The 12,976-nt window shown below is 33.9% G+C and overlaps 1 protein-coding gene across 1 annotated transcript in view; it reads right to left on the bottom strand.

Annotated features, from left to right (window-relative positions):
- LAMA2 (laminin subunit alpha 2) overlaps positions 1-12,976 on the bottom strand; it is a 583,504-nt gene that overhangs the window by 199,758 nt on the left and 370,770 nt on the right. The window contains exons 22-26 of the mRNA XM_076002974.1: positions 10,169-10,305; positions 2,631-2,867; positions 1,248-1,391; positions 382-561; positions 84-272 (exon numbers count right to left, since the gene is read on the bottom strand). Coding sequence (XP_075859089.1) covers positions 84-272; positions 382-561; positions 1,248-1,391; positions 2,631-2,867; positions 10,169-10,305 — 887 coding nt within the window. The remainder of the gene's footprint in view (positions 1-83; positions 273-381; positions 562-1,247; positions 1,392-2,630; positions 2,868-10,168; positions 10,306-12,976) is intronic.

Genomic DNA, 12,976 nt, shown 5'->3' on the forward strand with positions numbered 1-12,976 from the left:
CTGTTCGCAAGAAAAGAAACCACTTTGACAAAACTGAATACAAAACCACTGGAATCTTTGCACTGAACAACTAATAACTTTACCTCTGTCATTTCAATTTCATGCCTGGTCAATTGGCCAATGAGAGGAGCAGCCATATGCCTGATGATAATTCTAGCATGAGTAGGAGTCCCACCTCGAATGATAACTTGAGGATTATATGTAGAGAAACCTGTCTCTTCTCGAGCCTCAAAATAGATTGTGTACTTGAGTTTTCCCCCATAGGCCATCAACTGACAAAATAAAATGGAGAGTGATGAGTTAGATGAATCTCCAAATGGCATGACTCTATAAAACATATTTTATGTTGTTCTCACATGACTTCAAAGTCCTTGTTCTTACCTTCTTTCCTTCAAATTGTTCTGGAAGTTTCCAATAGAAAGGTTCCAAATGGAGATCTTGTCTCACTAGACTCATGTTTGCAATAATCTCTGGATGTTGAAAGGCAATGCCTTTGGTAGTTGTGTGCTGCAGGGCCTCATCCACGAGGGGTAGAATGGTCTGCTCAGGCTTCAGAGTCACCTTCACAGGGTCAAAGTACAACAGGAGGCTGACTTTAAGTTTTTTGGACATTCCTTTAAAACTAAGTTATGGACTGCATCTCTAACCTGCAGCCCCTGTCCTCGTTCTGATGAGGCATTCTCATAAGAAAGAGAATTCACATAGTGGGCTGGCAAGGCAGGATCTAAAGTTTTTTTGACTAGTTTGCACAGGGACAGCCACAATATCTGTGACAATTGGAGTCTTTTACACTAATAAAGGAATTTAAAAGTAGAAAAAGTTAAAGGAAAATTAAAGTAAAAATGAACATGCTCCCACCATAGAATTTGATGATTTCCTAAGGCTGGTTGGAATAAATGTGCAACAAGTTTGGTTTTCATGGCAGTGTTAGCAGATATCAACATTCATGCTCTGCTGCTCTGACTCTTCCCATCCCACACTATAATGCTTCTCTCATAATGCTTCCCTTTTTCACTTGGCATCTATTTCCTTTTGGACAATACGTGAACTATTTTTAAGAAAGAATAAGAAAGGCATTTACTCCAGCTGTCTAACGGCACGTGGCCCCTTTCCCATTTCTAAATGTGCACAGGGGAAAAGGTTACTTAAATGTTTTGCCATTTCCTACTACCCCTCAGCGCCTGACTAAAAGACACCAGCAGGAACTAACATTATACCATTACACGGCTCAGCGGTTCCTTACTCACCCACGTCCGGATCAGTCCTTTTGCTTCAGAGCACTGAGTGGTAGCGCCAAAGCAATAGCAGCTGCTGCAGCCAAGTGGATTCCTGGCATCAAGTCCAAATTTGCCAGGCCGGCATCTGTCACAGTGGACGCCTTCCACATTCACCTGAAGAAAGATGAGAGTCCTTCAGAGTCCATAATGGCAAAGAAATGGGGAAAATCAGGTTGAGAATGAAAAATAGGAGCATACTCTTATTTTTTTTTTTTTTGTAAATAAAACAAAAGAACACTGAGTATTAGACTCATATCTCAAATGGCATATGTAGTTGAATCTCACTGTTCATGGGTCTTTCCAAATTCCTTTCTTTATAAATAAGTATATTCCTAAAGGTATTATATATTGTTTTTTAAATCTAAGCAGCACAATTGCAGCAGACCCCAATTCTGCTGCAAGCAATATGAAAGACTCATGAGAATTTCAAAAGCAAAATGAAAACATTGATTCCTAAACAGTGCCGTTATTCAAAATTGCAAAAAATCAGGCAGGAGGTTAAAAATGTACATTTATATAATTATTATAACATAATGCATATATGTAGATATGTATTAAATATAATATGTGATCACAATTATAAGATGTAATAATGCAGCATTGGACTCTGTTTTGGCTGAGGCAGTAGAAGCTGCCATTGTCCTAAATCCTCAATACTACTTTAACAGCCCAGATTTCATCCCTTGTTTCCTCTGTTCCTCTTTGCATAGACTTTATCTTGAAAAAATACTGATACAGTTTTAACTACACTTATCCTGGGATTGAGTTTTCAGAAATATCTAAGGAGAAAAATCCCTTTTATCCTTTTTAATTGGCTCTTTTTCTACACCATTTAACAATATTAATGAGGGCTAAAATTTGCACATACTCACTGTTTGTAATGACAGTGTTTATACGTGATGAAATTTTACTGAACTTCCACAGCAGTAAATATATTTTCCAGTGTACAGTGATTGCAGATTAACTTTAGGAGAAATGATTTTTCATAAGCTTTATTACTTAGCTGTGATTTTCTCTGATCATGCTTAAAAGAACTGTCTTCCCAGCCCTCCCTCCAAGATTACTCTTGTTGAAGCAAAGCTAATGTATAAAGAAAAATAATTTGCCTTTACTGTCGAAAATGCATCATCTCTACCAACTAGAAAAAAAGTTGGGTTTAGGTAGAAAAGCAGTGCTTATCTGTAAGCCAATGAACATATATCAAGGAAAACTCAGGATCTCGCAATGAGATTTTGTGGGTTTGTTTGTTTAGCTTAATGAAGCAGGAATAAAGAACACAGAATGATCTGAAATCTGAGCAGTGGAAACAGAATTGAGTGAGGTTTTCCTTTACTGCATTTCAGCAGCACATACCTTGCAAGTACATTGCCCAGTCTGATCGCCGCAGGAGCATTTTTTAGTCTCTGAATCACAGGTCGCAGCATCTGTCCCTGGCAGGAAGCAGTCACAGAGATTGCAGTGAGGGAAGTTCCAGTGACCTCGATTGCACTCTGTACATTTTGCACCAGAAAATTTTGGGTGACAGTTACATTGGCCTGTATTTACATTGCACTGTAAATCCAAGGATCCCACTGAGCTGCAGTTACAAGCCTATGGAGGAGATAAAAACAGCAACTATTAATACAACTTTATGGGAAATATCTTAAAAATTTAATTCTAATGTTTCTATGCTTCCACTAAACACATATTAATCATGTATCTATTATATCCTTTGTACTATTCTAGTTTAGTCACTTGGGAAACATCAATGAACATAAACATTAAAATTACTTCCTGTATTTATAAAAATATAAGATTGTCCAGAAATCATAATGCTATGTGAATAAGAAAGAAAATGTGTTTTCTCTGACTTTTTGTGGTAGGGAGGGCTTAGTTATGGGTGTTATTCACACACTTTTTGTCTCAAAGATTAAACGTTAGACAAAGTCAGTTTACCTCATCATCTTGTAATTGTAGCACTTACAAAGTTCTATGGAGAAATACCTTATAGTCTAGCAGAGGGAGACAAGTAAATATGTAAATATAACATGATAGAACAGGTATTCTATAATAGGTACAAAATGCTATGAGAACACACAAGGAGCACCAAACCAGATTTGGGGGAGCCAGAGGGGACTTAGATAATAATATCTAGTATATTGTTTTTTGGCATTTAAGCTTTGCTGGTAACCTTTTTTCTTCAACCTGGATGTATACAGGATTTTCTCTATTTATGTAATTCAAATTTTTGCTAGAATTTTTTAAAAACTTAAGCCTTTTTTCATTAATTTACTGGAGCATGGTGAGTTCTTTCAGTCTGGGAACATAATTGTGTTTTGATTCAATACTGTTTCTTCTTCAGATTTGTCTTGGATTTTGACATCTGGTCTAATTTATCAATTTTCTTCTTCAGGATCACCTATAATTCATCACTCTTGTCTATCTGCCACATCTATAATATCCTAATGTCTTCTGCAATCATTTTCCTTTGCTTTATCTTTTTGCTATATTTATCTCTCAAATTTGTTCTCTATTTTATACCTCCTATTTTACAGTGAAAGTTTTATTGTATGTATATTACCATCAACGCTTATTTTGCAATTTTAGCTTCTTTTGAATATTTTTCTTAGGTCTTCTCACTCATTTTCAATTTCTCTCATGTTAAGACATAAAAGTAAAAAAATTATTTTATCCTTCAGAAGGACAGAGAGAGAGAGAGAGAGAGAGAGAGAGAGAGAGAGAGAGAGAGAGAGAGAGAGAGAAAAGAAACCAGAGAGATAGTATGGCATCCCAAAGAAAGGAAGGGAGTCATTTTCAATTTCTGCTTATCCACTTGTCTTTTTGTCTTATATTCTCTTTTCAAGGGTTTCCACAATTAATTTACAGAGCTCATATCTGCTTGCAATTTAATAAAATACCAAGGAGGTCCATAAAATGTCACTCAGGATTTTGGAATAAATCATTTTCAGGGGCCAGCTGTGCCAATTATCAATCTACTATCACTGCGTTCCAAATTCACCCTGTTTTGTGATCCTGTAATTAGACCTACACACGTTTCTCCATGGCCGGCTGGCAGAATGTTAGGCTTAGTCAATAGAGGGCCCTTTAAGGACCACACAAGGCCATCCTGGTGGGCCTGGGACATTTCCATGCTGGGTTCTGGTTCTTCATTAGTATCTTCATCATATTTTTTTCTTGTTATTTACACTGGAGCCCAGCAGCCCAGAAAGAATCACAGCTGTGCCCTCACCTGAGAGGGCACACTCTGTCCCCAGAGGCATCTTTCTCACTGGCTTTGGTCCGCACACACACTCTGACCTTGAAGGCTGCTTCTAAGTAGCCCAGCATGCTCATATCCTCCAATAACAATGGGCAGCTTCCATAGACCAGCATTTGCCCACAAACTGTGATATCTTTGTGGTTTTTTTTTTTTTTTTCTTTTCTTTTCTTTACCACCAGCTGGCTGTGTGCTCCTGTAGTGGCCACACCCTCTTCAAAGAAATCTGAATGTCAGGCCTGATGCAGGTGGGGAGAGGGAGTGTGCCCCCTCTGACCCCTTCGTTCCTTCACTGACTCCCCTCCCTCAGCCTACAAGGGAGTAGCTGCTATTTGTACCTGTGACTTCTGGACCCCTTACAGCTCTCTTTTATCCTTTTAAAGAAACTAACCACCTTTTACCAGGGAACAGATTTTTTTATATTCCACTTTCCCTGTTTAGATAGCCTGTATGGTTTCTGTCTCCCAAGCAGGGCCTGACTTGGTACCCAAGTGGCTATAGTCTCTCTGTGTCTGAGTTTGCCACCATATAGTGGCAAACACTTTTGTACTTTGCCTGTGACTTAACTCTTTTTGGTGCTGCTCTATTTTCCTTCTCAGATCTACAGCTCTATGGCAGCTCATATGCACAGCACCTTGCCAAATTCCAGACTCAAGTCTGGCTGGATCTTACTTTGTGTATCTCACAGATTCTTTACTCGGCTTAATTCTTATATTCACCACTACCAGGGCTATTCCTGCTTCTGTTTTTGCCAAAAGTAGTTTACTTGTGAGTCTTTGTGAGACGTGATGTACAATCACTGGTTTCTCCTCTTACTGTCTCTTTCCTGCCAAAATGTTTGGTGAAAAATCTTCCCAGATTCTGACATTAAAATAATCATCAGGTCTTATTTTTGGAATCTTTATAGTTAAGTATTTTTCTATCTCTTCATTGATACCTAGTAAGAAAAGGCTACAGTAGGAACTGCTACTAGAAGTTATCTTAAACCCAATGATCTAAAATGTGATTATTTATTATATTACAAACATGGACATAGCTTCCAAGGCATGGAATAACCCACTACTGTCACTCCAAATAACTTATCCTAATAGAACATCAGAAGCAGAATAAAATTTCAAAATTAGGGTGATATATTTATTCCTTTAACTATTTTTTCATTGCCAATTACTTTGAGTATATATTCACTCACTTAGCCAAAATGGGCTATACTCAGAAATAGAAAATTATAATATGTTATGGAAAGTATATTCATATAATAAATTTTAAAAGTCCTGTGAGACATACTTATCTTTAAGTAACTAAAGTATGAAATGTCTGATACCCAAATAATTGTATAAAACCAAAGCACTAATTCTTAAGAAATAGTTGACAGTACAAATAGACATTGGGATCTTTCCAAATCAGGAAGTTAATTCAGGAAGTTATAGTGGAGAATAAATGAGACCATTAACCATATGTTTAGATAGCACTATAGCCAACATCAAACTTAAATCATAATTAGATGTAATGTTTGTTTAGCAATAGAGGATTTACTCACTATTCCCCTGCTAGTGAAAGATGGCAGGCTTTGTATTCTACTTCAATAACAGCTCAAATGATGTGTATGCTCACACCTCAGCACAGAGAAATTATCCATGACACAAAGAAAAGGAAGCTATTAATTTGAAATCACTGTTCATTTAAATTATAGTCATCTAAGTTTCTAAAATAGTAGAATACATGCTCATAAATAAATAATTTGGAAAGGTTCTAACTTTTATAGTTCTTCATTATGATGAAGTATCTAGCTACTCATAAATTTATATTTTTAACAGTGATTCTATAGTAAAAAAAATTTCAATCAAGTTTTTATCAACATAATGTTTATCCAATGATCAGTAAAAAAGATAGTACCAAACACATGACTACATTTTTGTAGACACTTGGACTGCAATTTTATCCTGATTTATATCCTAAACGTTAGGTATCAGCTTTGATTTCAGGAGTTTCATTAGAGTTTGACCATCTGACAGTATTTTGCGGATAGAACTCTCAGAAGTTTCCTTAGGGGCTTATTCATGAGTCTAGTGATAGAGTGGATGCTTGGATTCAAAGTTGAATATGTAAAAGTTGGTCACAGAAACTCATAGCATTGCTCATAGTCTTCTGAAAAACTTGAAACTCTTGAGGAATTTTTGTTTTCTTTTCAAAAATTGTGGTTCTATAGAACTTCAAATTTAATAATGCATTGGCAATAGAAAAATGAGTGTCCTGTCTAGTTTTTATTTTCTCTAATTACATGTCTAATTGAAGTCAGATATCTAAACTTCCTTGAGCAATCACTAATACTCTAGTTCTCCTCTAGGAGAACTATATTCTAGACCAGTGTTGAGATGTTTTATCATACATGTGAAGATGGTTAGAGTCTACTATTTCATGTGTGATAACTCATAGGAAAAAATGATTTACATCTCTACAAGTTATTGCCACAGGTAAAACAGTACCACACTTGATCAACATGTTACAATATTCCAATGTGATCAATTGGAATGACTCCCACTAACATAAAGATTGCCCTTAATTTATAGTTCTTAAGTTTAATGAACACAGTTCAGCCCTAATCGTACTTGACCTCTGTGATGCAATTAGTACTGATGAATATTCTTCTGTTGGGGTTCACGGGGAAACAGGGTCTCCTTCTGCTGCCTGGTCTAGAGTGCATTAGCATCATCATTGTTCACTGAAACTTCAAACTCCTGGGCTCAAGCGATCCTCCTGTCTCAGCTTCTCAAGTAACAGGGACTAAGGGAACATCCTCAAATCAATAAGGGGCATCTATAGGCAAAATATAATTAACATCATCCTCAACTGTAAAAGACTGAATGCTTTCCATTTAACATAATAAATAAGGCAAGGGTGTTTGCTTCTGCCACTTCTAGTCAATATTTTACTGTAATAGGATAAGAAAATGAAATAAATTTACCCAGATTGGAAAGGAAGAAGTAAAATTCAGATGACATGATTATCTACATAGAAAATCCCAACGAATTTTACCAAAAGGCAACTAGAACTAAGTTTAGCATAATATAGAAGGGCAATGTTTAAAAATAATTGTATTTTTCTTTTCTTTTTTTTTAGATTATGAGACATGATTTTATTACCAACTTAATAATGGTTTTAAACTTAATAACAGTTTAAAATTAACACCAAATTAAACTACTGATTGTGTATAAGATACAGAAATAAAGTGCAAAGGGGAAACATACATTTTTAGAATCACTTATAACTTTCTTGTTCACATTCTAGCAACAAGCAATTAGAAACTGAAATAGAACAAACAGTTCCATTAACTTTGCATCAAAAGCATAAAGCACTGATAAATTTAACAATATATATGCAAGGCTTTTTACCTCTAAAACTATCAAACATTGCTGAGAAAAAAATACCTAAATAAATGCAAAGTTATGCCATGTTCATATGTTGGAAGATCTAATATTCTTAAGATGTCAATACTTCCCAAATTTATCTACAGATTAAATGTAATCTCAATCAAATCCTAGCAGACTTTTTAATGACAGGCTCAATTAAAAATTTATGTGAAAATGTACAGGATCTTAAGTACCCAAAAGTTTTAGAAATGAAGAACAAAGTTGAAGAGTTTACAAGACCTGATTTTATGCCTTGCTACAAAGCTACTGTAATTAAATTGGTGTGGTGTTAGCATAAGGATAGACATATAGACCAATGAAACAGAGTATAAAGTCCAGAAAGGCATGGGCATATATGTGATCAATTGATTTTGACAAAGGAATCAAAGTAATTGAATGGAAGAAAGAATAATCTTTTCAACAAGTGGTGTTGAAAAAATTGGGTATACATAAAAAGGGAACTTCAACCATGACCTCATACCATGTATTAAAATTAATATTCAAAATGGAACTGGACCTAAATTTAAGAGCTAAAACTATAAAACTTATTGAAGAAAATGCAGGAGAGAAATCTTTGGACCTTGACTTAGGCAAAGATATATTTCTTGGATAGAGCATAAAAAGTATAAACCATAAAAGAAAAAGATAATAAACTAGTGTATATGAAAATTAGATGAAGACACTAAGTAAATAGCATGCTATATTATGGGAGTAATAAAGTTACAGAACATACATATGTTAAAGAACTTGTACCCAGAATATATAAAATACTCTTAGAATTCATTACTAAGAAAACAATCCAAAATAAAAATAGGCAAAAGAATAATAAACACTTCACAAAAGAAAATGTATGAATGGCAAAGAAATAAAATGGTTCTTAACATCATTAGGCACTCATATGCAAAAACATATGAATACATACCCAACAGAATGCTTAAAATTAAAAAGTTAAAATTCCAAATGTTGGCAAAAATGTGGAGGGTTCTTGTGAAGAGAAATGAAAGTATATGTCCACAAACATGCTTTTGACTTGTACACTAATGTTCAGAGCAAAATTATTCATAATAACCCTAAATTGGAAATGACCCAAATATCCATCAAATGGTAAATATAAACAAGTAATAGTACATCATACAACAGAATATTATCAAGTAAATTAAAAAGAACAAACTACTAATAATGCAACAATATGGATAAATTGCAAAAGAATAACACTAAGTGAAGGAAGCCAAACAAAAAATTCCCAAACGACATACAATATGATTCTATTTACATAAAGTTGCAGAAATGGCAAAACTGTAGTGCTTGAAGGCAAAACAGTAGTTGCATGTGGAGTTAGGAGTTGACTGAACAGGGGTAGAAGGGGTGGTTACACAACTGTAATTATTGGTCAAAATTAATCACTTTATATAAGTGAATTTAATTTTATTTAATTGATACCTCATGAAAAGCTGATAAATTCTTGAATTCATCATTTTTCCTTCCTGAACTTCCTCCTCCTCCTATAATCTGTAAATGGCACATATCATTATCTACTCTGTTGCAAAGCAAAACCTGGGAGGCATCCTTAAACTTTCTCTTTTTTATTCCCTAAATCTCTGAGTTCACCAAGCCACATCAGCTTGAGATGTATAACATAACCTATATTCTCATGGAGGCTTGTTGACTACATCCAGGCTCCTGGCATTTCTCATTAATATTTCATTTCCCGCTGATGCTGGAGAGATTAAACATGAGTCTGGCTATGCCACTTTCTATGGTCCACTCATAGAAAAAAAATAAGGATTTTTTTCTAAGCTAAAGGTTATTAATACGACTCTTCAGAATCTTCTCAACTACTTCCTGAAAACTAAAACCTAGTCATAAGTTGGGGGAAACTCCTATAGATTTTTGGGAAATTTCTTTAATTGGTTCCTCATTTCCTTATACTTCGCAGATATATTTCATTGTCTAGTTATGAAGTTATATCTGTTTCCTGGTTTTATTGTAGAATTTTGTTCTTTTTTTTCTTTTGAAGTTATCACCAATTCAGCTGCATAAATATGTACTTACTTCATCATGTTTCCCACAAGTGAAATGTAACTGATCAATATCTGCAATCACACTATAGTGATAGTTCTATATTATTTTGCAATATAATATTGGATTTTCAAATGCCCAATTGTATAGTTCTACCAAATTAAACATCTCTATAAAAAATTATCTGATGAAAAATATGATTCACTCACCTTACAACCAGTAGTGATGCTGTGGCCCCAGGTATTGGGTGCACATTTAGAACACTTCTCCCCAATGGTATTGGGAGGGCAAATGCATCGACCAGTCTTTGGGTCACAGTTATTACCCAGATGGGAACATTCACAAGCTTCATAAGTGAAAGAGGAGAAACAAAGAACACAAAAAAATAGTAAAAATTTGATATAAAATGTTGAGTTTTATATTGTGTTGATTTGTCTTGTTTTCTTTTTCATACTATGTTTAAGGATCCTTGGAAATAAAAACTTACTCATCTTTTATATCATAGTACAGTATATTTCAGAAAAGAATTGTTCAATAATATATGTTGCATTTCATATAATAATATCAAAAGTTAAGGCATTTTTGGCTTTATTATTAAGTTTAAGGAAGGAATGAACTGGTGTTATCAGATTCTATGTTAACTGCAATATCTTATATCCAGGTACTATAAAATTTAAAATTTTCCTATGGTGTATACATTAATTTTTTCTTCCTGTTGATGACGCTGATTTGCAGTAAAAACCAATAAGCTTCGTAAGTTCTTGAATTCAGTACATGATTTATACAGTTATAAATGGCACACATCAGGATATTCCAGTTTTGCAAATATTTAAAAATAGTTGAGTTATGGACATATCAAAATATTAGAATACTTTCATTTTTATTTACCACCTGCCTTTTTAAAAATAGATTTTTTGTTTTCCTTGCTATGATGCAATATACACATAGAAAGAGTACAAATTCCGTATATTGTACTTTTTCAAAGAATGCAAAAATTTGAGAACTTCAAAGCCATCCAAGATAAGGAATGTATGCCACGTATACATTGGTGATAGCTGACTCAGCTACTGAGTATTTTAATGCAACATTTCATATCAAAGAAATGAGATCTCGAGAAGAAACAGCAAATACTTGAATTCAAATGAAAGACCACTGTTATGAGAAAGTTTTAATTGCTTATATGATGATTAAATCATTTTAAGTGAACATATTTAGAATACTTGATTAAGTTTACTTTTTATGAGATCACAATTATCATTGCTCACAGCACTCTATACCAGCTGTGAAAAACGTTCAGCAAAATACTTGGACATATAGCAAACACTAAATAAATGTTAGTTTTTGTTGTTTTTGTTATTATTATTGTTCTTGCTAATTTTAAGCCAAAGCATTTATTTTATATGTGCCATTCATTAAGAAAAAAATAGTTAGTATTATGTTTAAATTTATTTGCCAAAAGTGTCTTGGGACAGTTCAAATCATTATTTGCAAATAGAAACTCTAAGTAGTTCTTTAGTGGAATCATAACAATGAATAGGAAGAAGACCTGATAATTAGCTCATTTTCTTCTGCCATAGCACAATGTTTACCACAATTAATAATAATAAAGGGAATTATAATAATGATAAACACTTACATAGCACTTATGTGCCAGGCATCACTCTAAATATTTTATAGCCATTAACTCAATTGATAGTTATAAAAACCCCATGGGGTAGATACCATTATTATCTTAGTTTAATAGATGAACTGTGCAGAGGAAAAGTGAGGTCAAATCACTCAGTCAAGGTCATAAAACTTGATTTGATGGAACCACCAGACAAATCCAGGCTGTTTGGTGAAAGTCATGCTCTCAACCATAATGCTATCCTGCCCATTTTGTGCTTTTTTCCCCTATTCTGTTTCTCTGGGTTAGAATGCTACTAGGTATACATCACTAAATATTATAACCATATCATAATTTTGAATAATATCCTTGGTCTCATTTATAACTTCTGTTAGTAGATATATTTGAATGTATAGTACTATCTCATTCATTCATAGCAAGTAAAAATGTGAGTGTTGCATTTGAATGACAGAGTACATAACTTTTTAGCATACACAGGTATTGATCACACACAGATTCTTCAAGGATCTACAATTATAACATTTGGAATAGCTTATAATGGCTTAATTTATGATAAAAACCACATATATCTAAAGTGTTGGAGAATGTCTGAAAGATATTGGTTCTCTAGATATTTTAAAATATTATTTCCACTGCTTCTCACATAAATTTGCTACAATAGTAAATAATAATGTTTTAAAATTTTACCACGATGCTTTAGAGTATAGGTGTTTTATCAAGGTTGATTCAATGAGTTTAGTAAGCAAAGGTAATATTCAACCTAGTGATTGTTAGAATAAGGGTCAATTCTAAATTAATGGCATATAAATCCAAGGTAATGTTTAATCTTTACTTTTGTCTATAGTGTGCTAATTGGAATTTTCTTAGTTTATGATTTGTGTGAAGTCTGTGGCTGTTTGCATAAGAATACTATTAATACTTCAAGGAATCATGGTTAGATTTTTCCCATGAACTAAATATCTAGAGCCAACCTGTTTCTCAGAACATCACAATTTTCAAGGCAGCTGAAAATAGATGGAAACATATTTTTTGTACAAGAAAAAATATTAACTTCCTGATCCTTACACCAGTATTGCAATAGGAAAAGGAAAAGTTGAAATGCATTGGCTTGGGAGGAGCGTTTAAACTAAGATAACATTGGTACCAGAAAAAATTGAACATTTTACTTTCAAGCTACAGCAGTCTTTGAGTGACTGGCTAAATGGAGGTCACAGACAGGGAGGGACACAACAGAGCTGGTATTGGCTGATTTTTACGGAGAACTTGCAAGCAAAGTTATTTATAGGGCAGTATTTCATGAAATGCATTTCATTTGTGAAATAATGTAAAATAGATGCATATCACTCATTAGGTTAAATATTTTGTATCACATATTTGTTGCCAATGTGTA

The sequence above is a fragment of the Microcebus murinus genome, chromosome 5, assembly GCF_040939455.1.
Source record: "Microcebus murinus isolate Inina chromosome 5, M.murinus_Inina_mat1.0, whole genome shotgun sequence".
Lineage (NCBI taxonomy): Eukaryota > Metazoa > Chordata > Mammalia > Primates > Cheirogaleidae > Microcebus > Microcebus murinus.